The sequence below is a fragment of the Mustelus asterias genome, chromosome 21, assembly GCF_964213995.1.
Source record: "Mustelus asterias chromosome 21, sMusAst1.hap1.1, whole genome shotgun sequence".
In the NCBI taxonomy this organism is placed as follows: Eukaryota; Metazoa; Chordata; class Chondrichthyes; order Carcharhiniformes; family Triakidae; genus Mustelus; species Mustelus asterias.
Genome location: NC_135821.1, coordinates 46683064 through 46710615, shown reverse-complemented (window position 1 = coordinate 46710615; position 27552 = coordinate 46683064). Strand labels below are relative to the sequence as shown.

Here is a 27552-nt window from a genome sequence, read left to right as displayed (position 1 = left end):
GGCGGGACGGGACAATTCCACCCAATGTGTCCGGGATGTCAAGGAGACAAGCACCCATGGTCACATGATTCCAGTGGTTCATCACCTGACCAGCAGTCAATTGTTGTAACTGACCAACCTTTGCCTCAGGGTTTTTAAACTAATTGCAGCAGAAACAAACCCATGATCATTAAATAAGCCAACTGTTCAGAGTCATATAAATCAGATCTGTGCAAAGTTCTGAAAGGTTTGCAGGGCAAATGCTGCTAACCTTGTGGTCCCCAACCACACTCGGAAGGAGAATTCCTTTTCCTTACCCTCAGTGTTATCGAACCCTCTGGTCTTATCCCAGTCACAGCTATATTTGAGCATGTTGCTTAACTGTACAGATTAGTAGGAGATTTTACATTTGGACATATCTTAATGAGTTTGCCTGGAAACTTCACCTCAGCCAGATTGGTGTCGTCTTCAATGCATTCAGGATTTGCTGACTGGGTTCCTAACAGAAACACAAGGCCACTGTCTTTTTGTGGCCCACCATTTTCATTGAATACAGATAACAAACTGTCAAAAGTCATTTGAAGGACTCTCTAATATATTCTTCTCTGGCTGTGGATTGAAATCCCTGTAAGAACTAGGATCAGATCAAGATAGATTTTCCTGTCTTTTCTTTCAATTTCCCTTTCTCCATCGATTTCCCTAAGTGAAGATTGAGATACCTGGACATGACAGATGTAGGGCTCTCATGGGGTGAGTGGGATCATTTCCTTACCTTGACAAAGAGGAGGAATGGTGTTCCAGTCGTACCAGCCTTGAGGGGACCGAGAACATGTCGCAAAGCCCTGCCCAATTAGCCGATAGCCTGGATCGCAGCTGAATCGCACTGTGCTACCGGGTAACCCTCCAGTTTGAGTGTGAACTGTGCCATGCCTAGGAGGGCTTGGTGGACTACAGTAAGGGGCTGGAAACAAAGAGAGGTCACAGTTTACAACTCAACTGAATGACTCAGAACATTGACCCTGAAAGGGGCAGTGATGGCACGTTTGAGAGTATTTTTTGCAAACAATCGGGGAGAGAAATTAAATAATGAATCAGATGCCCACAGATGACTCCGTTTTATTATTTTCCAACTAAAACAAGGATTCAAAAATAGCCTCTAGCGCCCAGATCCCATCAGCAAAATGATTATGTATTGCACCAAATACTTCACCATGGCAACATCATGCCATATTACTCACCATGGTAACACTGCCCCTTTTCAGATGGAGTTGCAGTAGCTGACAACTTGCTCATCAATTTTCAGCCGCTTTCAGAAATCAATAAATCAGTCACCGTTTTTGTATCTGAGCGCTTTTTTTGGGGGGCAATAATCAGCATCCACTGAACGACAATAATGCAATTAAATCAAACTGAGAATTCTGAGATAATTACATTCAATCAGCACAGTCGAAAAGGTAAATCAGGCAGAAGCGTTTTGTGTCCCAGAGAAAGGAATCAAGTTGAAATGGAAATAGATTCTTATCCAATTAAAAATTCAATTACAATAGCGGCAGTGTATACATTCACAATACAATGCACCACGGCTGGTTTAAAATTGAAGATCATCATCACTACTCATTTTAAAACTATTGAATGGAGTCACATTTTTTTCTCTCTGCTGGCTGTTGATTTTTGTTTAGCCCGGCGTTTATGCAGCACCTTATCACTTGGTAAATGTCTAAACAGCACTTCAATTCCAATGAATCACTTTAAATGGGGTGGCTATTGTTTCTCAAACAAACGTGGCGGCCATTTTGCACACAACCAAGATCCCACAAACAGTGACATGACACATGACCTGTGAATCCATTTTTATTTTAATAGAGTTAGTTGAGGAAGAGATTTTTGAACATGGTTCTAATCCAGGTGGAGTAAGGACATCAAATGAACACATGCAACCTCACATATCATAGAAATCATAGCAATCATAGAAACCCTACAGTGCAGAAGGAGGTCATTCGGCCCATCGAGTCTGCACTGGCAACAATTCCACCCAGGCCCTATCCCCGCCACCGCACATATTTACCCCGCTAATCCCTCTAACCTACACATCCCGGGACACTAAGGGGCAATTAAGCATGGCCAATCAACCTAACCCGCACATCTTTGGAGTGCGGGAGGAAACCGGAGTACCCGGAGGAAAGCTACGCAGACACGGGGAGAGTGTGCAAACTCCACACAGTCACCCAAACCGGGAATCGAACCCAGGTCCCTGGAGCTGTGAGGCAGCAGTGCTAACCACTGTGCCACCCATATGTACTATTGAAGCTGCTCTGAACTGTGCATTTTCAAACGCTGAGAATATCACATGTCAGCGTTTCAAGGAGGTGGTGAAAGATATTCAGTCGGTTATTCTCAGCCTCAGATGGACTGTCAATCTGAGCTCTTTTGTTTAAACAAGGGATGATTTTGCGAAATTCCCATTAGTTTCACAGCTGGCAGAGGACGTGATCTGATCCTAGGATCTGATCCTCATTCTCACGTCATGACCATCCTGCCAATCATTTTCTGGATTTTAATGGACAGTTGATCACCTGGCAAGTGATCGTGAGAACTGGAAAGATTATTATTGGCAAGGAAACTAACGTTAGAATTAAAATTATGCAAATCAGGCCCCACATTGATCTCAGGCATAAGGTTCCAATCCTATGAAGTTGCTCACTGATAGGTGCATGACATGAAGTCCATTTTGAGTGATTCTCAATGGATATTCATAGTAAGAAGTCTCACAACACCAAGTTAAAGTCCAACAGGTTTATTTGGAATCACGAGCTTTCGGAGCACTGCTCCTTCATCAGGTGAGTCACCTGATGAAGGAGCAGCGCTCCAAAAGCTCGTGATTCCAAATAGACCTGTTGGACTTTAACCTGGTGTTGTGAGACTTCCTACTGTGCCCACCCCAGTCCAATGCCGACATTTCCACTGAACAGATGTTGGCTGCTGTTGAATATTGAAGAGTAATAATTTTGCAGTGAGTATTTTTCCTACTTTGTTTTGAACATCTTTTATGGATTTTTGCACACCCCCCCCCCCCCCCCCCCCCCCCCCCACCGGATGGCTGCTTTATTGCTCAAGACATCAGCATTCTCTGATGAAATTCCTGGCATTGTGGGCAATTACTGCTGCAGGATAAACTGGGTAGGGTGGGTAATCCCAATGGTAGAAGCGTCAAGAACCAGAGGACATAGATCTAAGGTGATTGGCAACAGATCCAAAGACAGTGCGAGGTAAAGATTGCAGGAGTGGTTAGGATCTGGAATGCACTGCTTGATAAGGAGAAGGAAGGTTCAATCGTGGCTATCAACAGGAAACTGGATATGTACCTGAAATAAAAAAGCAATGCAGGGCCATGGAAAAGGATGTGGTGGGGGACAAGCTAAACTGGAGTCTTGGAGTCGACATGAAGTCAACAGACCTTTCTCTGTGCTGTGAAGCCTTCAACTACTCTCAGAACACTACATGAGTGAGACCAATTCTTGACAGCCTTTGATCTTTGTGGTAAACCACTGTTAGCTTATTACCTGTATATGTGACATGCCTGGACACATCCCTGCCGGCCCTACCCGAGACTCCTCCCCGCTCCCCCCCCCCCCGGTCCAGGTATAAAGGCGACTGATCCCCACCCACCTGCCTCAGTCTGGACCAGTTCATCGGCATGGGTGTGCTCCACGTCTTTTGCTAATAAAAGCCTATTTGTTCTTGCATACAAACGAGTCTTTGCTTGATTGATGGTGCATCAATCTTCAAGTGCACAGACAGCTCAGGAGGTGGCTTACACCCCAACGACTGAAGTTTAAGTGGATTTGTTAGTGTCACAAGTAGGCTTACATTAGCACTGCAATGAAGTTACTGTGAAGACCCCCTAGTCGCCACACTCTGGGGCCTGTTCGGGTACACTGAGGGAGAATTTAGCATGGCCAATGTACCTAACCAGCACGTTTACATATTCCACTGCACTATTTAAAATTCTGGGTATGGCAAACCCAGATGAAAACATTCACCTGAGACCTCTAAGCTTGTATCTGGGATTTGAGAAGTAGTCAAGCTTCAACATGAAACAAGACTATATTTGTCGCATTGCTGGCATCAACAACACCAAAAGTTATTGCTCAAAGTTGGAATCCTTAGCCCCACTGTCAATGCACATCTATTCACCCCCTTGTAATAGAAAACTTACAACCAACCCCCTTTAACAGTAATCAGACACCCTTTAAGAGCTCTTTAAAGTAATGTAAAAGTTTATTTATTAGTCACAAGTGAGGCTTACATTAACACTGCAATGAAGTTACTGTGAAATTCCCCTAGTCGCCACACTCCGGCGCCTGTTTGGGTCAATGCACCCAACCAGCACGTCTTTCAGGCTGTGGGAGGAAACCGGAGCACTCAGAGGAAACCCATGCAGACACGGGGAGAACGTGCAAACTCCACATAGACAGTAACCCAAGCCAGGAATCAAACCAGTGGTCCCTGGAGCTGTGAGGCAGCAGTGCTAACCACCATGCCACCCACTTTACTCTCTCCATTTTCTGATTTGTGGCTAATCATATGGCAAAACTGGGTTCACAGATATTTTCCCCGCACAGTTTTCCCATTCAAATAAGCTCAGGCTTACAGCAGAAAGGTACACTTGGACAGTACTCTGGACTCAGCAACGCAGAAATCCAGGAACGCATTTGAAATGAATGGAATTTCTGCTGGGTGGGAAACCAGGAAAACTGTGAGCCAAGCCCTCTTACCCTCTTTCATGTAGCATTTCAACATGCAGCCAATAAGTAAAGGAGCGGGAAAGCAGACACACAAAAAAAAATTTTGGAGTTTGAATCATCGGGCTGAATAGTATGGGGAGGGAAAGGAAGGGACTGTCGAAGCAAAGTCAATTTGGAGCCAACGTGCTCCATGCAGCCGTACAACACTGCGGGCAAGCTAAACAAGGGTCAAGTGACGAAATCCGATGGATTTCTAATTTACATCAGAAGAAAATACTTCAAAAAATGTTTTTGTGCTTTAAAAAGTTACCTGAACTCCCTCATACAATTGGTTCTCAAGTTGATGTTCAGATACAACATTGTCTTTGAGAGTTCAACAGTAGATTCTTAATCTGCTGTTAGTCCTACGCTGAGATTAGCTATTTCTTCATCTCTGCAATTGCAATATCCTCCAAGTCGACAGTGAAGGGCCACTATTACATTGCTTTATAACCTGGCTTTCCTCTCACTCTCCTCCTGATGCAGATCAAGTCAATACCTTGACTTCAGTGTCCTGTATCTTAGCGAGAATGTTGGGTAAACATCCAATATGTTGGATCTTGACCGTAAGGCACCTGCCCTGAGTCAATGATCCTCCTACACTGGCTGACTGAAAATCTATAAGTCTCTCACACAACAACTCCAGGTAGGCTCTGTTGCTGCTGGCACTCTTCTCAATTACGCCACTACACCGAACCTTTTACCATTCTCCCTGCTCCATTGTTGGTGTCAGGACTTTAATCTGTTTCAGCTTTACTCTTTGAAAATTTCTCCCCACCCTCCTCTGTCTTGTCACATGATGTCTCATTTCAAAACGCTTCTTCAAGCATATCTTCCCAACTACGCTGTCAGTTATTTTGCCTAGCCTTTACACGAGGGCTCGTAATCTGTCCCACTTCCGTGAAGCACCTTGGGATATTTTCTAAATGAAAGGCAAAACATAAATGCAAGCTGTTATTTTGATTGACTGAATACATCTCTATTCTCCTTCAATGCAGTGTTTCTGAAATGGAGTCTGATACACACAAGCCTTTGATGCTGCTCCTCAGGTTCTGTTTAGCTTTTGTAGCCTCAAGCATCAGTGAACATCAGACATTGTTCCAGCACTGGACTCAAGCCTCACATTGTGTTTAAGGAACTTGCTAATAGTAGCTGTGACATTGTAATGTGGAATTGCTATCGACCAGGAGTAGACACTCTTTGAGCCTCTTCCTACACTTACACCAACATACTAGATTAATGACTTCGCCTTCGTGCGTATGTCAGCTTTAGATACCAGCGCAGAATAATTACATTGATACCTGAAACAGGGATAAGACAGCAGCAATTTCACGTGGGGGCGGGGGGGGGGGAAGAGGGGGACGTGGAAAGATGGATTCATTTATTCACATCTGCCCCCCCCTCAGACTACAGGACTTGGGATAGTGATTGAATGTATACCGTACTCAGGTGCTCACTCCAGGACAGTTGTGACCTCATAAATGTTAAGACAAGTGGGGAAGGTTAAGTTGTTCATTTATAAGCCAAGCTCAGACTGTCTGTAAGCAAGCCATTGAAATGGCCATTTTTGCAATTAAGATAAATTAAAGTAGAAACTACTCAATATGTTATGTATATTTTAAATCTGAAGTGTACCCGAACAGGCGCTAGAGTGTGGCGACGAGGGGATTTTCACAATAACTTAATTGCGGTGTTAATGTAAGCCTACTTGTGACACTAATAAATAAACTTATCTTTTTTTTGTTGCATGGCAGAAATACTTTATGCCAATCAAGGTAAAAGATCCCAATGCTGAGGGATTCCATTTTTAAAAAAATCTTTCTGGCACTCTGTTTCAATTAAAAAAAAGACTTCGAATGGATGCAATTAATTAGGTTCAGAGAAAAACTCCCTCTTCTCTGTTCCGACAACTACAAGACAGCAAAAATGCCCATGTTGCCTTTTCCTTCCATTGATGGGGTCTGATAGAACATAGAACATTACAGCGCAGTACAGGCCCTTCGGCCCTCGATGTTGCGCCGGCCTGTGAAACCAATCTAAAGCCCATCTAACCTCCACTATTCCAATATCATCCATATGTTTATCCAATGACCATTTAAATGCCCTTAATGTTGGCGAGTCCACTACTGTTGCAGGGAGGGCATTCCACGCCCTTACTACTCTCTGAATAAAGAACCTACCTCTGACATCTGACCTATATCTATCACCCCTCAATTTAAAGCTATGTCCCCTCGTGCGAGCCATCACCATCCGAGGAAAAAGGCTCTCACTGTCTCACTAATCCTCTGATCATCTTGTATGCCTCTATTAAGTCACCTCTTAACCTTCTTCTCTCTAACGAAAACAGCCTCAAGTCCCTCAGCCTTTCCTCATAAGACCTTCCCACCATACCCGGCAACATCCTGGTAAATCTCCTCTGCATCCTTTCCAATGCTTCCACATCCTTCCTATAATGCGGCGACCAGAACTGTACACAATACTCCCAAGTGCAGCCGCACCAGAGTTTTGTACAGCTGCAACATGACCTCATGGCTCCGAAACTCAATCCCTCTACCAATAAAAGCTAACACACCATACGCCTTCTTAATAACCCTATCAACCTCGGTGCCAACTTTCAGGGATCTATGCACATGGTCACCGAGATCTCTCTGCTCATCCACACTACCAAGTATGTTACCCTTAGCCCCGTACTCTGTATTCCTGTTACTCCTTCCAAAGTGAATCACCTCACACTTTTCCGCATTAAACTCCATTTGCCACCTCTCAGCCCAGCTCTGCAACTTATCTATGTCCCTCTGTAACCTGCAACAACCTTCTGCACTGTCCACAACTCCACCGACTTTAGTGTCATCCGCAAATTTACTAACCCATCCTTCTACGCCCTCATCCAGGTCATTTATAAAAATGACAAACAGCAGTGGCCCCAAAACAGATCCTTGTGGTACACCACTAGTAACTGAACTCCAGGATGAACATTTCCCATCAACCACCACCCTCTGTCTTCTTACAGTGAGCCAAGTCCTGATCCAAACTGCTAAATCACCCTCAATCCCATGATAGTACTAATTTCTCATCAGATTGAGTCAACTTTCTCAGCTGAAAACTGGATAAAAATGGGGATAGAGTGATCTAAAAGTGTCTCATTTGACAGTGAGAGATTTTCCTTCCAGCAACATGAATTTATACGTAGATGTCTGAGATGCTCAGATTATGTTGTAAGCCATTACTTCTGAGTCAGTCGGCTGTAGATTTAAGCCTTACTCCACGACTTGACATTCATTAGGTTGGCGGTTCAATACAGGACTAGGAGAGTGCTGCATTGATGGAAATGCCATTTTTTAGATGAAATGCCAACTGAAGCTTTTTTTTCTTTTCGGATGGATGTCGATTAACAGCATGGCATTAAGGAAAGAGGGGCAGGAAGTGCTCCCTCCCATTCTTTATCGTCAAACCACCATCACCAAAAACAGATGAAATGGCCATTCGTCAGATTTGTCATTTGGGGCGTCTTGTGTAGAAAATTGAGTCTTGCATGACCAGTCTGACTGCAGCTCAGAAAGTAATTAAAACAAAGCATTTTGGAACAACATGGAGTTAAATTCCAAGGAACTTTTCATAGAATCCTTACAGTGCAGAAGGAGGCCGCTTGGCTCATCGAGCCTACACCGACAATCCCACCCAGGCACTATCCCTGTAACCTAACGTATTTATCCCTCTAATCCTCCTGACACTAAGGGGCAATTCGGCATGGCCAATCAACCTAACCCACACATCTTTGCTATGTGGGAGGAAACCGGAGCACCCAGAGGAAACCCACGTGGACACAGGGAGAACGTGCAAACTCCACACAGACTATGACCCGAGGCCGGAATTGAACTTGGGTCCCTGGCGCTGTGAGGCAGCAGTGCTAACCGCTGTGCCACCGTGCCACCCACTGGCCACTGCGTTACCAGGTCTTCACCAGAAGTGTGGTGGAAACCACAATTATGACCGTAAATGAGGATGACAAATTGGCATTTCAGCAGGAGGATGTCAGAGCACATGCAGAGAGAAACAGATGGCGATCATCAGCTGCAAAATACTTGTTTCACCGAATCCCTCCATTCCAGCTCATGGCGCACACAAAATCCAAGGGAGACATTCGAGTCCACAGCAAGGCTACTGGAGCACTTTCCCATGTATTTACTAACCTGAATAGTGGATCTTAAAGCCTTTCCGACTGGTGGCATGGTCAGATGACCAGCGCAGGTAAACCTTATTGCCTGAACTGACAACTGTTATTGGAGACGTGTAGTTGCCGCTGAGAGAGATCAGCAGGGGGTTTTGACTTGAGGAGCCTGTGGATAACAACATCAGCAAGCACTTGGGTTAAATGTGCGTACAGCACCTGGCTTTCAATATAATTAATATAATGATTTTAACGTAATAATGATCCATTTGTGTTTAAATAGTCGCTTAATTTTGTACGGTACCATGGCAACTGAGGATACAACACAGGACTGTAAGTGTGAGGTCTTAAACAGAGGTCTCAAAGTAGTTACATAGAAAAATCAAGTCAATACATTTTATTTTGCTTGTTCTAAGTGTCTTATTTCAGAGTGATGTGCTGTTCAAGGAATAACCCAACTGCAACTTTCAACAATTTGAACAAGGACCCCTTTGGTGCGAACAGATTCTGCCCCTTAAATTAAAAACACCAAGACGCAACTGTAGCCTTGATCAAAGGACGGTCGCTGAGTGTGTACACCATCCAAACCTTCGGTGGTTATTGAAATATGTCATAACCTTTCATCATCCACCACCTTAACTGCGGAAAACCAGCACATTAAGCGATTAGTGGGGCGGGAGGGTCGATGCTGACCACGCAGAAAGCACTCCTGAGTGATGTCTGCAAAATGTAACTGTCAAGCTCACAGAGTGAATTAGAAAGGTTCAAACGTGAGCAGCTGGTGTACTTCTATCCCTTCCATGTTGGTTATTTAATCCTCACTACTGCAATCTGGTCTTAAGGAGCCCCAGAGAAATGTGAGTCCCTGTTGTTCGCGCTCCATGATGATATCAAGTTGAATCATTTTTTTTTAACCTTGCTTTCATATTAACAATGGTGTTTGTGATATCCCTACCCTTGCGGTCAAAGATTAGCAAACTATGTTGAGATCCGTTACAATGGGGCGGCACAGTGGTTAGCACTGCTGCTTCACAGCGCCAGGGACCCAGGTTCAATTCCAGCCTCGGGTCACTGTCCGTGTGGAGTTTGCACGTTCTCCATGTGTCTGTGTGGGTTTCCTCCGGGTGCTCCGGTTTCCTCCCACAGTCCAAAGATGTGCGGGTTAGGTTGATTGGCCATGCTAAATTGACCCTTGTGTCAGAGGGATTAGCAGGGTAAATGTGGGTTACGGGAATAGGGCCTGGGTAGGATTGTGGTCGGTACAGACTCGAAGGGCTGAATGGCCTCCTTCTGTACTGTAGGGATTCTATGGAATTAAGACAAATCAGATCTAGATTCAAACTCAGATCCCAGTTCATGGTCAGTACTACATCTGGGTCAGCAGATAATTGACTGAGTATAATCCACTGCTCAAATTATCACTTGTATGATGACTTCAATTGTGTCAGTAGCACTCTCAATTGCAAGCAAATAATAACCTTTAACTCAATGGCTTGAATTTTCTGCTCTCATATGCCCCACCAATAGTGAGAACAGAGAATTTAGCGCTCAGCCAAAACTCCATTCACCGCAGCGGGACAGGAGAATCCCAGCTGTGCACGAGGTTGGAGAATCTAAGCCAAAATCTTTCATTCTCGCTGCCTGGGTGGACAGAGGGTGGATGCCCTAGGACAGGAATGTACTGAATCAGCTCAACTCAAACAACACCAACAGAAGGGAATGCAATAACTGGGGTATTAAATACTTTTCTAGTACTTGGACACACTTTGTCAATGCAATATAGCATTGAAAGCGAATCAAATTCTCCTAGTGGGCTGTGAATAAATTCACTGCAGGGAGTCGAGGAGTCACAATGACCGGGATATGCCAGGATTGATATCTAGTCCATCTTGAGTTTACGGATATCAAGCTGAGTTGTGCGGAAGGGTTGCAATTAGCCTCTTCCAGATCAGGAATGGAGAATGGATGGAAAATAATGTCTAGGATCTCACACACTTCCGAATGCACATGGAAATTAGATAAGACCAGGATCAAACTGTCCTGGAATGTCTTCTACATGTTGGATGGTGTGGCAACATTCAACATTTGGGTTCACAGGATTTGAGCGATGTTGGCGAGTTAACAAAATCCACGCAACTACATTTCAGTTTGAAAGGTCCCTGTTATAAAAATGGCACATGTATAATGTATCTGGAACAGGTCAACATTAATATTTAATAACGCTAATTTTAAGTACCGTCAAATATTTCCAGTTCATCAAATTGTCTTTCACTCTGGAAGAACTCGATTAGAAGTGTGATGTTGAAACCTGGGTCCACTTTAATAATCCACGAGCAGGTCTGAAAATGTGGATAGTTTCCTGGGAAGCCTTGGCTCAGTATGACTCCTGAGGAATCCGTATGGATCTCATTCATTGGACAGTGCGCTGAAAGTCACAAGACCAAAATATCAATAATAAGACATTATCTCATCGCATCGTCATTGGGTCTCAGATGTGAAAAGGAAAATATTTGAGAAACGTCCTCAGTGGTCTTTTTCACACGAGTGTAGTGAAGCAAACATTCGCTGGAGTTTGGTGCCCTTGCCTTGAGGGGCAGAAGATCATTAGAGGACTGCAACATTTTTGTACATGGAGCTATCAGTGGATGCCAGCTAAATTTAAAATTGAGCAAATCCTGGCAATGACTTGATGGGCAGACGGATTCATTCAGCTGCAGTTCAACCCTAAACTATGTTAGCTCGCCAACTGTGCGGAGAAGGATTACCTGGACTGTTAATGGACAGTCCTCAGAATTACACAGAAAATGCCTCAGATTTTGCTGCATCTGTTTTTTATTTCCACTGCAAGTTATGTGAGATTCTATTATGTTTGGACATAAAGCGGTGTTGAAACTTGGCATTTTCTATTGTAAAAATTATTGCCTAAATGGGCGAATAAATATTGAATATCAGTGCTGCAAAATTGTGAAGAGTAATGCTACTCTTGGATGCCTCTATAATAATTCGTATCACATGAGCTAAGAATTTTTCACAAGCTTATTTATTCATTATGTACGGACAGAGATGTCCATATATGGATTAAACAGTGGTGTCGAAATATGGGTTCATTGCTTAAAACCTCCAATCTGAGCTCAGTTCAAACACAAATTGAGCTCGACATAAATACTCTCCGGGCAATCATCCTGCTGATCTGAAAAGGATATTGAACCTAATCACTCAATGAAAGCAATACTGCCAAATATGACCTTTTATTTGCTTTTAGAGGGCGTTATCATTTTGAAGATGCCATGAAGTCATTTCACACTACATCACACCAACCCCTAGTAAATAAAATCCCATCAGCAGGAAGGGTCAATGATACTTTTTAAAGATAGTGGGTTAATTGAATTCTGAGGCCAGCTTGGTGGGAAACAGCTTCCTACACTGCAGGGGTTTTGGTAAGGTCACGGATATCATGAACACTGAAATGAGTCAAGCAAGGCCAAGCATTATTCGTTATATTTTCGCATTATGGTTGCTGTCTGAACTCCAGAGTGAGCAAAGTCAGGGTATATCCACACCATTTTCATCAATTTGACTTTAATTAAGATATTAAATTGAAAAATGTCGCAATGTGTTTTGTGCAGGAATAAGGGTGAATAGATTAGAATACTCTGTATATACTCGCGGCATGGTAGCACAGTGGTTAGCACTGTTGCCTCACAGCGCCAGGGACCCGGGTTTGATTCACTGAGTCGCTGTTTGTGTGGAGTTTGCACGTTCTTCCCATGTCTGTGTGGGTTTTCTCCGTGTGCTCCAGTTCCCTCCCACATTCTGAAAGACGTGCTGGTTAGGTTCATTGGCCATGCTAAATTCTCCCTCAGTGTACCCAAACAGGTGCCGGAGTGTGGTGACTAGGGGATTTTCATAGTAACTTCATTGCAGTGTTAATGTAAGCCTACTTGTGACACTAATAAATAAACTTAAAAACTAACTCTGTGTTCTGTATTTTTATGCAAATCACTAACTAGCTCATGGAGTGGTTGAATGCAGATTCAATCACTTGTTCACTGAGTTGTTTACTGATTAGTGTCACAAGTAGGCTTACATTAACACTGCAATGAAGTTACTGTGAAAATCCCGTAGTCGCCACACTGCGGTGCCTGTTCGGGTACACTGAGGGAGAATTTAGCATGGCCAATGCAACTAGCCAGCACGTCTTTCGGACTGTGGGAGGAAACTGGAGCACTTGGAGGACACCCATGCAGACATGGGCAGAACGTGCAGACTCCGCAGAGACAGTAACCCAAGCCAGCAATCGAACCTGGGAGCCTGGCAATGTGAGGCAGCAGTGCTAACCACTGTGTGAGCTCCAATAAAACTGAGGGAGACATTCAGTAGTAGACAGGCACATTCCAGGTCATGGTGCCTGCAGAGGGAGAATAGGAAACTCTAATACCCGCAGACCACCCTGGCACATTTTACCCTGGCTACTGAGTCAGAAGGTTATGAGCTCAAGCCCCTCTCCAGAGACTTGAGCACATCATCCAGACGAATACTTGGGTGAAGTACTGATGGAGCAATGCTCTGCCGAATGTGCCATCTTTTGAGTGAGGTGGTAAGTCAAGGCCCCATCTGCCCTCTCGGGGGAGGATTTTGAAGATGCCGCAGCTCTATTTCAAGGAAGAGCAGGGGAGTTCTCCCCCACCATCCACCCCCCCCCTCCCCCGCCCCCGTATCCTCAGTCAATATTTACCTCTGAACCAGATTTTTGCTGATGAAACAGATGATCAAATTATTACCCCCTTGCCACTGGTGAATCTGACTGTGCACATCGTGACTGTTGCATTTCCTTGATTATAACAGTGACTACATTCCAGGAAAAGTCCTTCACTGTGTGTAACGTGCTGTGAGATGACTTTTTAAAAATTCATTCGTGGGACACTGGCTGGCCAGCATTTATTGCCCAACCCTAGTTGCCCGAGGGCAATTAAGAGTCAACCACATTGCTGTGGCTCTGGAGTCACATGTAGGCCAGGCCAGGTAAGGACGGCAGATTTCCTTCCCTAAAGGACATTAGTGAACCAGATGGGTTTTTCCGACAATCAACAATGGTTTCATGGTCATCAGCAGATTCTTAATTCCCAATTTTTTTTAAATTGAATTCAAATCCCACCATCTGCCATGGCGGGATTCGAACCTGGGTCCCCAGAACATTAGCTGAGTTTCCAGATTAATAATCCAGCGATAATACCACTAGGCCAATGCCTCCCCTTAATAAGGTCATCAATGCTGCACGATAAATGCAAGTATTTAGCTTTCCTTTTATTTATTGGTGGCTGGAATGGTGGAGAATTAGCATCTAGATTGCTAAGTGGAAGAGGAGGACCACAATATGAAGCAAACAGAGATGACATCAGACAGTAAGCCACAAAATACAACTGAGCAGAATAGTGCTAGTGTGAATTATGGCACGTGCACACATCATACTTCATTTCTGCGATATGTATATTAGTTCTCAGTCTGTTTTCAGTCAGGTGGTATCATTTCTCACAGCTTAAGGTACCCCTGCTGTTACAGCAGTAATCACATCCAAGCAGCATTTCCAATTTCCAAGCCTGACATTATTTCAGGCACTCAGTTCAAGTTCATCCTGCGCCACAGATCAACCTACATTAATGTCATCTTCTGTGTGCTTTGTTCTGAGGCAGTTACGAATACCGCACAGTCAGCAGTAGCTACAAAAATACACACTGCAGCACAAATAAGTATGCTCTGTTCAACTAAATCACAGCATTGACAGTTGTTACTGGGCATATGGACTCTGTATTCAGCGGAGTGAGGGAGCCCTGGTGGTTTATTTATAATGATACATTCGAATTGTTCACTAACCATTTGTTCTTCGCTGCCCGACCTCCCGCCAAATGCGTCTCGGGGCACTTTTACATCATCTGAAGTGGTCCCAGAGAGTGGCTGTAAAATGGAGACCTGCGACCTTCATGAATCACTCTCCTCATTTTATTTATTTTTTTCTTGTCACTATTCCAGATAGAGATGGAAGACCTATTGTTCAAAGGTTCACCGAGTTTTACAGCACAGAGGAAGGCCAGCCCAGACAGGCTCTTGAAAAGAAAACCTACCCAGTTAGTACCACTCCTCCTGACCTTTCCCCAAGCCTTGTCCCATTTTCCGACTTCAATTATTTATTATGTTTCTCTTTCAGCGCTCTAATGGATTCTGCTCCCATCACTGCTCCTGGTGGAACATTCCATATTGTAACAAACCTCCGCATTCAAATAATAAACTCCACTCATCTCCCTTCCTTCTTTCAATGATAATCTTCATTTTTTGCTCTCCTGTTGATTCTCTGACCAATGAAACTAGTTTTCTTCAATTTATCACATCAATTTTGAACATCTCTGCACCTTCTTTCTTTTAACATAAGAACATAAGAACTAGGAGCAGGAGTAGGCCATCTGGCCCCTCGAGCCTGCTCCGGCATTCAATAAGATCATGGCTGATCTTTTCGTGGACTCAGCTCCACTGACCCGCCCGCTCACCATAACCCTTAATTCCTTTACTGTTCAAAAATGTATCTATCCTTGCCTTAAAAACATTCAATGAGGCAGCCTCAACTGCTTCACGGGGCAGGGAATTCCACAGATTCACGACCCTTTGTGTGAAGAAGTTCCTCCTCAACTCAGCCCTAAATCTCCTTCCTCTTAATGAACAGAGTCCTGTTATCTCTGGTCTTCCTCAAGTTATACTTCTCACTTCTGTTATTATCTAACTTGATCTTTTCTGTGCCTGCTCCAGGACCTTGACATCTCTTTCTGTCCCTCCATTTCTGTCTCTTCCATTCACTCCCAACATTCACATTTTTTCTCAAAGAGATGTCGGCAAACGTTCACCTAAAGATGTAGAAATTGTTGTGGAACAAGTATGGGCCTTTGATTTGGATGTGGAGCTATCTGAGCCTGGATCTTTCAGCTGACAGAATCTGTGGGGCTTTACTGTGAACCAAGACGTGGTCAAAAGGCTGGGAAGTGACAAGGAATGGCAAGTTAATGGAAGAGCGATAGAAAGTGTCTTTGGTGTTTAATTGCCCATTGTCTTTACAGTGTCCAGAACAGCAAAAGCACAAGTATGAACAGGGATGACTTTGCTCTGTATTTTTGAGAGACAGAACAACAACATCACTGAAATAGGTTACCATGGGACTCACCTGGGGGGTGGGGGGGTGTCTTATTTTCATTTATACAGACCGAGGAGAGATGATAGGGACGTTCCCCCTGACTCCTCCCCCCTTTCCTACCTCTCGACTGACTGAAGACAGATATTTTTTTACAAGTACTTTTCATTGACAAGAGCAGGAAAATGCTAGGTTTCCATAGTGCAGAAGGAGGCCATTCGGCCCATTGGGTCTGCACCGACCACAATCCCACCCAGGCCCTAACCCCATAGGCACATGCATTTACCCTAGTTAGTCCCCCTGACACGAAAGGGCAATTTATCATGGCTAATCCACCTAACCTGCACATCTCTGGACTGTGGGTGGAAACCGGAGCACCCGGAGGAAACCCACGCAGACACGGAGAGAATGTGCAAACTCCACACAGTGACCCAAGCCGGGAATCGAACCCGGGTTCCTGGTGCTGTGAGGCAGCAGTGCTAACCACTGTGCCACCCTCTTGTGTTTTTTTTATAACAATAAATTATTACAAACCCAAATGTACATGCACATGTACACACACACATGCACACACACACACACACGGACACACACACGGACACACACACACGGACACACACACACGGACACACACACACGGACACACACACGGACACACACACGGACACACACACGGACACACACACGGACACACACACGGACACACACACACGGATGGACACGGACGGACACACACGGATGGACACGGACGGACACACACGTACACACATACACACACACGTACACACACATACATATACACACACACATGTGTATGCCCACACATACATGCTAAAAAAAGGTTGTGTGCACATAAAAATTCCTAAGTTCTCCATCACACTTGCTTTTCCAGACATGTAGTCTTGAAATGCAGCAGCCCTGTGATTCCGTTTTGGTCCACTGAAGAATAGAGCCTGGGGGTTTAGGAAGACAAATTCATTGTGTCTTATTGTTTATTATAGTGGGCTACTCTTCCTCTCCTCCAGTCCAGGCGCAATTGATCTCCTGTAGTGAAAACATGGTTTGGTTCTTCAAACGATTAGGTGAATCATTTGCCTACTGCTGGTTCTTTGGCGGGATCCTGTTCCTTTGCTGGTCTGGATATTTCTCCCTTGCTGCTCCACAAAGCTGACTGATTAAATGTCCTTATCTGAAAGCTAATTTCTGTCTTGTGGCCGGAATGTTTCTGTCTATTGTCCTCACAAATTGTCTCTGATAACTTGGCCAAACAATGAGGTCCAGGTTTCACCCAATCAAATATCATGATGTTGGAATAAGGAGTTTCTGGAATTCCATTCTGAAACTAAAAAGTTTCCAAGCCCAATTGTGAAACAGCTCCTTTAACTATTTAAAGAGCAGCCACTGACCAGAAAAAAAATTCTGTTGCTTTTTAAAGACTTCTCAAAGATACGTCTGGAAAGTCTATTTGCATTTTATGTTTTGTCCAGACATGAAGGTTGTCCCAGGGGACCTGGGCAGTTCCATGTTTATTGACAGGAAAGGAAAGATCACCTGACCTCTCAACTCCATTGTGTATCAAAGTATCTCTTTCAGTTTTATACTGTATAAACCCAGAAGTCTATATTGCATGAATGTGACATTTTTAATTACTGAATCCACAGGCACCATCTGCTGTCAACAAGTGATTGGATTGCTCAAGTTTCAGACTGTATGGTCGACCATGGCTATGAGGGGGGGAAGAAAACAGAGGGAGGAGGAGGGGAAGATGTGACACTCAAAAATAACAGGAAGCTGTCAAAGAGCAAAGGGAGGAAATAAAGAAACAGAAATAGGTCTGAAAAAAGGAGAAAGAGAAAACATTTTTTAAACATTCGTGGGACATGAGTATCGCTGGCTGGCCAGCATTTATTGGGAATAAAGCAAAATGTATGTAAATATAAGTGGATGAAAGACAACATAAATAATGGCAAAGATGGAACATGAACATGCTAGTTAAAAAGCATGTCAAATTTTTTAAATTAAGCTAAAGCAAGTTCAATCAGGGCAGTTTTTGAAATGCTGAACCCGTCATCTAGAGATATTATGTATAAAACTTGCTGTTTAAATAGATGGGTATGTTGCCAGATGTCATGCAGGACATTTATTTCAGTGAACATTTGCTCTTTGAGAGAAGGGATGGGTACAAAAGTGCAGCGAGAATAAAAAGAGAGGGCAGGGAGAAGGTGCAGAAAGATTAAGTAAGATAATAACAGAGATGAAAAAGTGTGGTTATGTGGGAAGACTCGAGACAATCAGCCTGTATTTATTTTGAAAGAAAGCAACAAAGAGAGACAGCGAGAGAGAGAGAGTCAGGGACAGAGAGCGAGAGAGAGAGAGAGAGAGTCAGAGATAGAGAGAGAGAGTCAGAGACAGAGAGAGAGAGAGTCAGAGACAGAGAGAGTCAGAGACAGAGAGAGTCGGAGACAGAGTGAGAGTCAGAGACAGAGAGCAAGAGAGAGAGTCAGAGATAGAGAGAGAGAGAGTCAGAGATAAAGAGAGCGAGAGAGTCAGAGATAAAGAGAGCGAGAGAGTCAGAGACAGAGCGAGAGAGAGAGAGAGTCAGAGATAGAGAGAGAGACAGAGTCAGAGATAAAGAGAGAGAGCGAGAGAGTCAGAGACAGAGCGAGAGAGAGTCAGAGAGAGACAGTCAGAGATAGAGAGAGAGAGAGAGTCAGAGATAGAGAGAGAGTCAGAGATAAAGAGAGAGAGCGAGAGAGTCAGAGAGAGAGAGAGAGTCAGAGACAGAGAGAGTCAGAGACAGAGAGAGAGTCAGAGACAGAGAGAGAGTCAGAGACAGAGAGAGAGTCAGAGACAGAGAGAGTCAGAGACAGAGAGAGAGAGTCAAAGACAGAGAGAGAGAGCGAGAGCGACTCAGAGACAGAGAGAGCGAGACAGAGAGAGAGAGAGAGTCAGAGACAGAGAGAGAGAGAGAATCAGAGACAGAGAGTGTAGTAAACCACTGTTAGCTTATTGCCTGTGTGTGTGTGTGTGACATCCCTGGGCATGCCCCTGCTGGCCCTGCCTTAGACTCCTCCCCCCCTGGTCCAGGTATAAAGGTGACTGCTCCCAGCCCCCTGCCTCAGTCGCCGGACCAGTTCATCAGCATGGGTGTGCTCCAAGTCTTTAGCGAATAAAAGCCTATTTATTCTTGCATACAAACTAGTCTTTGCTTGATTGATAGTGCATCAGAGGGAGAGAGCGGCAGAGGGAGAGAGTGGCAGAGGGAGAGAGCGGCAGAGGGAGAGAGCGGCAGAGGGAGAGAGCGGCAGAGGGAGAGAGCGGCAGAGGGAGAGAGCGGCAGAGGGAGAGAGCGGCAGAGGGAGAGAGCGGCAGAGGGAGAGAGCGGCAGAGGGAGAGAGCGGCAGAGGGAGAGAGCGGCAGAGGGAGAGAGCGGCAGAGGGAGAGAGCGGCAGAGGGAGAGAGCGGCAGAGGGAGAGAGCGGCAGAGAGCGAGAGCGGCAGAGAACGAGAGCAACAGAGAACGAGAGCAGCAGAGAACGAGAACGGCAGAGAGCGAGCGCCAGAGAGAGAGAGAGCGGCAGAGAGAAAGAGAGAGCGACAGAGAGAGAGAGAGCGGCAGAGAGAGAGAGAGCGGCAGAGAGAGAGAGAGCGGCAGAGAGAGAGAGAGCGGCAGAGAGAGAGAGAGCGGCAGAGAGAGAGAGAGCGGCAGAGAGAGAGAGAGCGGTAGAGAGAGAGAGAGCGGCAGAGAGAGAGAGCGGCAGAGAGAGAGGGAGCGGCAGAGAGAGAGAGAGCGGCAGAGAGAGAGAGAGCGGCAGAGAGAGAGAGAGAGTGACAGAGAGAGCGGCAGAGAGTGATGCACCTCAATGAGCACCCGGAAACAAGGCTTTAGAACTGAAGGCTTTAATACATTAACAATGAAACTACTAACACAAATTCACCCGTTCAGACTGAAGGGGTCCTGCCGGAGCAGGGGGTCTTATACCCTGCCACCGGAGGCGGGACCCCACTGGAGTGTGCCATGATAACACTTAGGACAGGTAAACACCCTATCCCAACAACATAGTACAACCCCCATAACAACAACACCCTAGCCCAACAGTACACCGGTTGCGAAACCGGAGCAGGTGCTTGCGGTGGCTCTCTCAAAACAACATCTGGCTGTCCCCTCAAAGACTCCCGGGCCGGCCGGCCCTGATGAGGCGATGGTGTAGGGGATCCTGGAACGTTTGGTGGTGGTGGTGGTGGTGATGATGGTGGCGCCGATCTCCGAGTCTCAGGCAAGCTGTACCTGGGAGTAAAAGTGTTATGCACTGGTCCCGGTGCTGACCGCGCCACGTCTGGGGAAGTAATGAGGAGTAGTGGATCTGTGACTGGGGGAATAGGAGCGACAGGAGTTGCTACGTCCCCTGCGGGCGCCAGGTCTCTAATGGAGACAGTGTCCTCTCGCCCGTCAGGATATGCCACATAGGCATACTGAGGGTTGGCGTGGAGGAGTTGGACCGGTTCGACCAAGGGGTCGGACTTGCGAGCCCTCACATGGCGCCGCAGAAGGACGGGTCCTGGGTACGTCAACCAGGCTGGCAATGAGGTCCCCGAGGACGACTTCCGAGGGAATGAGAACATCCTCCCGTGGGGAGTAGCATTGGTTGCCGTACACAGGAGGGAGCGGATAGAATGGAGCGCAGTTGGAAGGACCTCCTGCCACCGGGAGACTGGAAGGCCCTTGGATTTCAGTGCCAGTAGGACAGCCTTCCAGACTGTAGCATTCTCCCTTTCCACCTGTCCGTTACCCCTAGGGTTGTAGCTCGTGGTTCTACTAGAGGCAATCCCGAATGAGAGCAGGAATTGCCTCAAGTCGTTGCTCATGAACGACGAGCCCCTGTCGCTATGAATATAGCAGGGGTACCCGAACAGGGTAAAAAGCTCACTGAATGCCTTGATGACGGTGGCAGTCGACGTGTCCGCACAGGGGAAAACAAACGGAAACCGGGAAAATTCGTCTATTATGTTAAGAAAATAGACATTCCGATCCGTTGAGGGAAGGGGGCCCTTAAAATCTACACTCAGCCTCTCAAAAGGGCGAGTGGCCTTGACCAAATGTGCCCGGTCTGGTCGATAAAAGTGTGGTTTGCATTCTGCGCAAATCCGACAACTTCTAGTAACTGACCTGACCTCCTCCACCGAGTAGGGTAGGTTGCGGGCTTTTATGAAGTGGTAGAGTCTGGTGACTCCAGGATGACACAGATCATTGTGGAGAGCCTTCAAGCGGTCCTCCTGCATGATGGCGCATGTTCCGCGCGAGAGGGCATCCGAGGGCTCATTGAGCTTCCCTGGACGATACATAATATCGTAATTATAGGTGGAGAGCTCAATTCTCCACCGCAAGATCTTATCGTTCTTGATCTTGCCCCTCTGCGTGTTACTGAACATAAACACCACGGATCGTTGATCCGTGATCAGGGTGAACCGCTTACCTGCCAGGTAATGGCGCCAGTGTCTGACTGCCTCCACAATGGCCTGAGCCTCCTTTTCCACCGCTGAGTGCCGAATCTCTGGGCCTTGAAGGGTGCGGGAAAAAAACGCGACGGGCCTGCCTGCCTGGTTTAGTGTGGCGGCTAGGGCGAAGTCCGATGCATCACTCTCCACCTGGAAAGGGATGGATTCATCCACCGCGTGCATCGTGGCTTTCGAGATGTCGCTTTTCAAAACCTTGAAGGCCAATTGGGCCTCCGGCGTAAGTGGGAAGGTCGTGGACTTAATGAGCGGACGAGCTTTGTCCGCGTAGTTGGGGACCCACTGTGCATAATACGAAAAGAACCCGAGGCATCTCCTCAGTGCTTTCGTGCTAGCGGGCAAGGGAAGTTCAGTGAGTGGGCGCATACGGTCTGGATCAGGGCCAATGACCCCGTTTTCCACCACGTATCCGAGGATGGCTAACCTATGCGTACGGAATACGCACTTCTCCCTGTTATAGGTCAGATTCAGGCGAGATGCAGTGCGTAGAAAGTGTTGGAGATTCGTGTCGTGGTCCTGCTGGTCATGGCCGCAGATGGTGACGTTATCCAGGTACGGGAAGGTAGCCCGCAACCCGTTCTGGTCCACCATTCGGTCCATAGCACGCTGGAAGACCGAGACCCCATTGGTGACACCAAATGGAACCCTGAGGAATTGGTATAGACGACCATCCGCCTCAAAAGCCGTATATTGTCGGTCCTCTGGGCGGATGGGGAGTTGATGGTAGGCGGACTTAAGGTCTATGGTAGAAAACACTCGGTACTGCGCAATCTGATTGACCATATCAGAAATGCGCGGGAGAGGATACGCATCCAGCTGCGTGTATCTATTAATGGTCTGACTATAGTCGATGACCATCCGAGGTTTGTTCCCGCTTTTGACTACCACGACCTGCGCTCTCCACGGACTAGCACTGGCCTGTATGATCCCTTCCTTGAGGAGCCGCTGAACCTCAGATCTAATAAAGATCCGGTCCTCAGCGCTGTAACGCCTACTTTTAGTAGCGATGGGCTTGCAGCCAGGTACCAGATTTTTAAAAAGGGATGGTGTCGTGATCTTCAGGGTGGATAGATTGCACGCGGGGCGCTTTGGGCAATTTGGAGGCTGCGGCTGGTTCCCTACTGCCAGTGAAGGGAGTGGCCCACCGTACTGTAGGATCACACTCCTCATGTGGGCCATAAAGTTTAGTCCGAGGAGAATTGGCGCGCAAAGGTGAGGTAGCACAAGGAGCCTGTATTGCTCGTAAACTGTGCCCTGTACCTCAAGAGTTACCATACATCGTCCTTGGATCGGTACAGACTGGGACTGTGATGCCATGGAAATTGTCTGTTTGGCAGGGAGAACCCGGAGTCCACACCTTTTAGCAGTTTCAGGGTGTATGAAACTTTCGGTGCTCCCACTGTCAAACAGACAATTCACAGTTCTGCCACTAACCTTTACCTCCATCATGGAATGTTCCAGTCTGTAATGCCTGGTCTGATCCAGAGAGATCGACGCCACCGTTGGCCCCTGGGCGTCACTGCATGCTGCCGATGTGGATGCTGAGGACCCCTGCTGGTCGCTGCTGCATGCTGCCGATGTGGATGCTGAGGACCCCTGCTGGTCGCTCCTAGTCGTCGTGGACCATGATGGCCGCCCCCATGAATCGCATGTGGCCGAGGGCTCCAAGCGCAGCGACTCCTGGTGGTCTTCCTCCTCCTCTGTCTGCCACGATGGCGCCGTCCTGAGATCGCACGTGGTCGGACCTCGTGGGTACTGCAGCGCCGAAAGAGATGGTCTCCGTTCTGGAGGGTTACAAGCTGCACTGCCGTTTTTAGGTTTGGACCTGCAGACTTTGCCGTAGTGGCCTTTTTTACCGCACTGGCTGCAGATTGCCGTTCTTGCCGGACACTGCTGCCGTGGATGCTTAGCCCCAGCGCAAAAATAGCATCGCTGGCCCCCTGGAGCTGCCGCCGTCATCGAATCGATCTGGGAGCGCGGGTTCGCGGGGCGAGGAGGGAGCAGAGCTTGCTCCAACCACGTTGACTGCACGTGGTCCTCGGGGTACAGCGCCAAGCTCTTCGACGCCGCCTCCAACCTCACGGCCATCCCCATTGCCTGGGTCAAGTTGAGTTTCCCCTTTTCTAATAATTTAAGTCTGATGTACGAGGACCCTACCCCTGCTACGAACGCGTCTCGGGCGAGGTCTTGCATGTACTGCTCGGCGGAGACATCCTTACAGTCACAACCCCTGGCAAGCTGCAGGAGTTCATTGGCGTAGTCTTCTATGGTCTCGCCCGACTGCCGACGTCGTGTAGCGAGGAGATAACGAGCGTGAATCTCGTTGGGTGGCGTAATGTACCTATTCTTTAGGAGCTCGACGGCACCCTGGTAAGTGGAAGCTGCACGAATGGCTAGGTAAATCGTGTCGCTTACCCTTGCGTGGAGGACCTGGAGTCTATCACTGTCTGTAGTGATAGCTACCGAGGCTGCCAGGTAGTCCTCGAAGCACTTCCACCAATGTTCGAACGTGTTAGCTGCACCGACCGCACGTGGGTCCAGTGTCAGACGATCCGGTTTTAGGATCTGTTCCATATTCTCAGTTAATGTATTAAATTGATGCACCTCAATGAGCACCCGGAAACAAGGCTTTAGAACTGAAGGCTTTAATACATTAACAATGAAACTACTAACACAAATTCACCCGTTCAGACTGAAGGGGTCCTGCCGGAGCAGGGGGTCTTATACCCTGCCACCGGAGGCGGGACCCCACTGGAGTGTGCCATGATAACACTTAGGACAGGTAAACACCCTATCCCAACAACATAGTACAACCCCCATAACAACAACACCCTAGCCCAACAGTAACACAATAACAACCCCAGTGGTGAACCAACGATGGTTCACCACAGAGAGAGAGAGCGGCAGAGAGAGAGAGAGCGGCAGAGAGAGAGAGAGCGGCAGAGAGAGAGAGAGCGGCAGAGAGAGAGAGAGCGGCAGGGAGAGAGAGAGCGGCAGAGAGAGAGAGAGCGGCAGAGAGAGAGAGAGCGGCAGAGAGAGAGAGAGCGGCAGAGAGAGAGAGAGCGGCAGAGAGAGAGAGAGCGGCAGAGAGAGAGAGGGGCAGAGAGAGAGAGCAGCAGAGAGAGAGAGAGCGGCAGAGAGAGAGAGAGCGGCAGAGAGAGAGAGAGCGGCAGAGGGAGAGAGCGGCAGAGAGCGAGAGCGGCAGAGAACGAGAGCAGCAGAGAACGAGAGCAGCAGAGAACGAGAACGGCAGAGAGCGAGCGCCAGAGAGAGAGAGAGCGGCAGAGAGAAAGAGAGAGCGACAGAGAGAGAGAGAGCGGCAGAGAGAGAGAGAGCGGCAGAGAGAGAGAGAGCGGCAGAGAGAGAGAGAGCGGCAGAGAGAGAGAGAGCGGCAGAGAGAGAGAGAGCGGCAGAGAGAGAGAGAGCGGCAGAGAGAGAGAGAGCGGCAGAGAGAGAGAGAGCGGTAGAGAGAGAGAGAGCGGCAGAGAGAGAGAGCGGCAGAGAGAGAGGGAGCGGCAGAGAGAGAGAGAGCGGCAGAGAGAGAGAGAGCGGCAGAGAGAGAGAGAGTGACAGAGAGAGCGGCAGAGAGAGAGAGAGCGGCAGAGAGAGAGAGAGCGGCAGAGAGAGAGAGAGCGGCAGAGAGAGAGAGAGCGGCAGAGAGAGAGAGAGCGGCAGAGAGAGAGAGAGCGGCAGAGAGAGAGAGAGAGCGGCAGAGAGAGCGGCAGAGAGAGAGAGCGGCAGAGAGAGAGAGCAGCAGAGAGAGAGAGAGCGGCAGAGAGAGAGAGAGCGGCAGAGAGAGAGAGAGCGGCAGAGAGAGAGAGAGCGGCAGAGAGAGAGCGGCAGAGAGAGAGAGAGCGGCAGAGAGAGAGGGAGCGGCAGAGAGAGAGGGAGCGGCAGAGAGAGAGGGAGCGGCAGAGAGAGAGAGAGCGGCAGAGAGAGAGAGAGAGCGGCAGAGAGAGAGAGCGGCAGAGAGAGAGAGAGCAGCAGAGAGAGAGAGAGCGGCAGAGAGAGAGAGAGTGGCAGAGAGAGAGAGCGCGGCAGAGAGAGAGAGAGAGGCAGAGAGAGAGAGCGGCAGAGAGAGAGAGAGCGGCAGAGAGAGAGAGAGCAGCAGAGAGAGAGAGCACAGCAGAGAGAGAGAGAGCGGCAGAGAGAGAGAGCGCGGCAGAGAGAGAGAGCGGCAGAGAGAGAGAGAGCGGCAGAAAGAGAGAGAGCGGCAGAGAGAGAGAGAGCGGCAGAGAGAGAGAGCAGCAGAGAGAGAGAGAGCGGCAGAGAGAGAGAGCGGCAGAGAGAGAGAGCGCGGCAGAGAGAGAGAGAGCAGCAGAGAGAGAGAGCGGCAGAGAGAGAGAGCGGCAGAGAGAGAGCGGCAGAGAGAGAGAGAGCTGCAGAGAGAGAGATAGCAGCAGAGAGAGAGAGCGGCAGAGAGAGAGAGCGGCAGAGAGAGAGCGGCAGAGAGAGAGAGAGCTGCAGAGAGAGAGATAGCAGCAGAGAGAGAGCGGCAGAGAGAGAGAGAGCGGCAGAGAGAGAGAGAGCGGTAGAGAGAGAGAGAGCGGCAGAGAGAGAGAGAGCGGTAGAGAGAGAGAGAGCGGCAGAGAGAGAGAGAGCGGCAGAGAGAGAGGGAGCGGGAGAGAGAGAGAGAGCGGCAGAGAGAGAGAGAGCGGCAGAGAGAGAGAGAGAGCGACAGAGAGAGCGGCAGAGAGAGAGAGCGGCAGAGAGAGAGAGAGCGGCAGAGAGAGAGAGAGCGGCAGAGAGAGAGAGAGCGGCAGAGAGAGAGAGAGCGGCAGAGAGAGCGGCAGAGAGAGAGAGAGCGGCAGAGAGAGAGAGCGGCAGAGAGAGAGAGAGAGCGGCAGAGAGAGAGAGAGCGGCAGAGAGAGAGAGCGGCAGAGAGAGAGAGCGGCAGAGAGAGAGCGGCAGAGAGAGAGAGAGCTGCAGAGAGAGAGATAGCAGCAGAGAGAGAGAGCGGCAGAGAGAGAGAGAGCGGCAGAAAGAGAGAGAGTGGCAGAGAGAGAGAGAGCAGCAGAGAGAGAGAGAGCGGCAGAGAGAGTGAGCGGCAGAGAGAGTGAGAGCGGCAGAGAGAGAGAGAGCGGCAGAGAGAGAGAGCGGCAGAGAGAGAGAGAGCGGCAGAGAGCACGAGAGCGGCAGAGAGCAAGAGAGCGGCAGAGAGGGAGGGAGCGGCAGAGAGGGAGAGCGGCAGGGAGGGAGAGCGGCAGAGAGAGAGAGAGTGTGGCAGAGAGAGAGAGAGTGTGGCAGAGAGAGACGGAGCGAGAGAGAGAGAGAGAGCGGCAGAGAGAGAGACACAGAGGCAAATAACAGAGAAATAGATCAAAGCATCAACCAGAGTTTACATGGGAATGGAGAGAATAGCAGAGAAAGTGATGTACTCAGAGCGACAGATAAAATTAATGAAGAGAAAGAAATACACTCAGCGAGAGATGGGGAGAAAATGGAACGATCTTCGCTTGCCAGATTATTTTCAGCTGTTGGACCATTTCCGTCACGGGTCTGCAGTGCACATTCCACTACGATTTTCTGGGAGTGTCCAATTAAGGATGGTGAGCGGACTTCTGAGGCTCTCTGGTAGCCAAGAGCATCAGAAATGGAGCCAGAACATTCAGCCCATTCAAACCAGCTGCAGCATTGAATAAGATCATATCTGTGGCCTCAACTCCACTTTCTTTCCTCCCTCTCCCATTAAACTTTGACTGCCTTTGAATGAATCAATGACTGAAATATACCACTTACATCTGAGATAGGAAATCAGCAAAATCAAATTATGGATCAACTCTAACAACTTCTGCTGAGAGATTGATAGATGGTAAAGAGGTCATGTCTTTGCAACACCTTTTGAGATTAATCTACATCTCTTTGCAGAGAGTGAGAGAGCGCCAGAGAGCGAGAGTGCACCAGAGAGCGAGAGAGCTTAATACTATGGCTGTCCCA

The 27552-nt window shown here is 47.8% G+C and overlaps 1 protein-coding gene across 1 annotated transcript in view; it reads right to left on the bottom strand.

Annotated features, from left to right (window-relative positions):
* The window catches only part of csmd2 (CUB and Sushi multiple domains 2), a 1866499-nt gene that overhangs the window by 146840 nt on the left and 1692107 nt on the right, over window positions 1–27552 (bottom strand). The window contains exons 47-49 of the mRNA XM_078237109.1: window positions 11168–11356; window positions 8954–9100; window positions 752–940 (exon numbers count right to left, since the gene is read on the bottom strand). Of these exons, the coding sequence (XP_078093235.1) occupies window positions 752–940; window positions 8954–9100; window positions 11168–11356 (525 nt within the window). The remainder of the gene's footprint in view (window positions 1–751; window positions 941–8953; window positions 9101–11167; window positions 11357–27552) is intronic.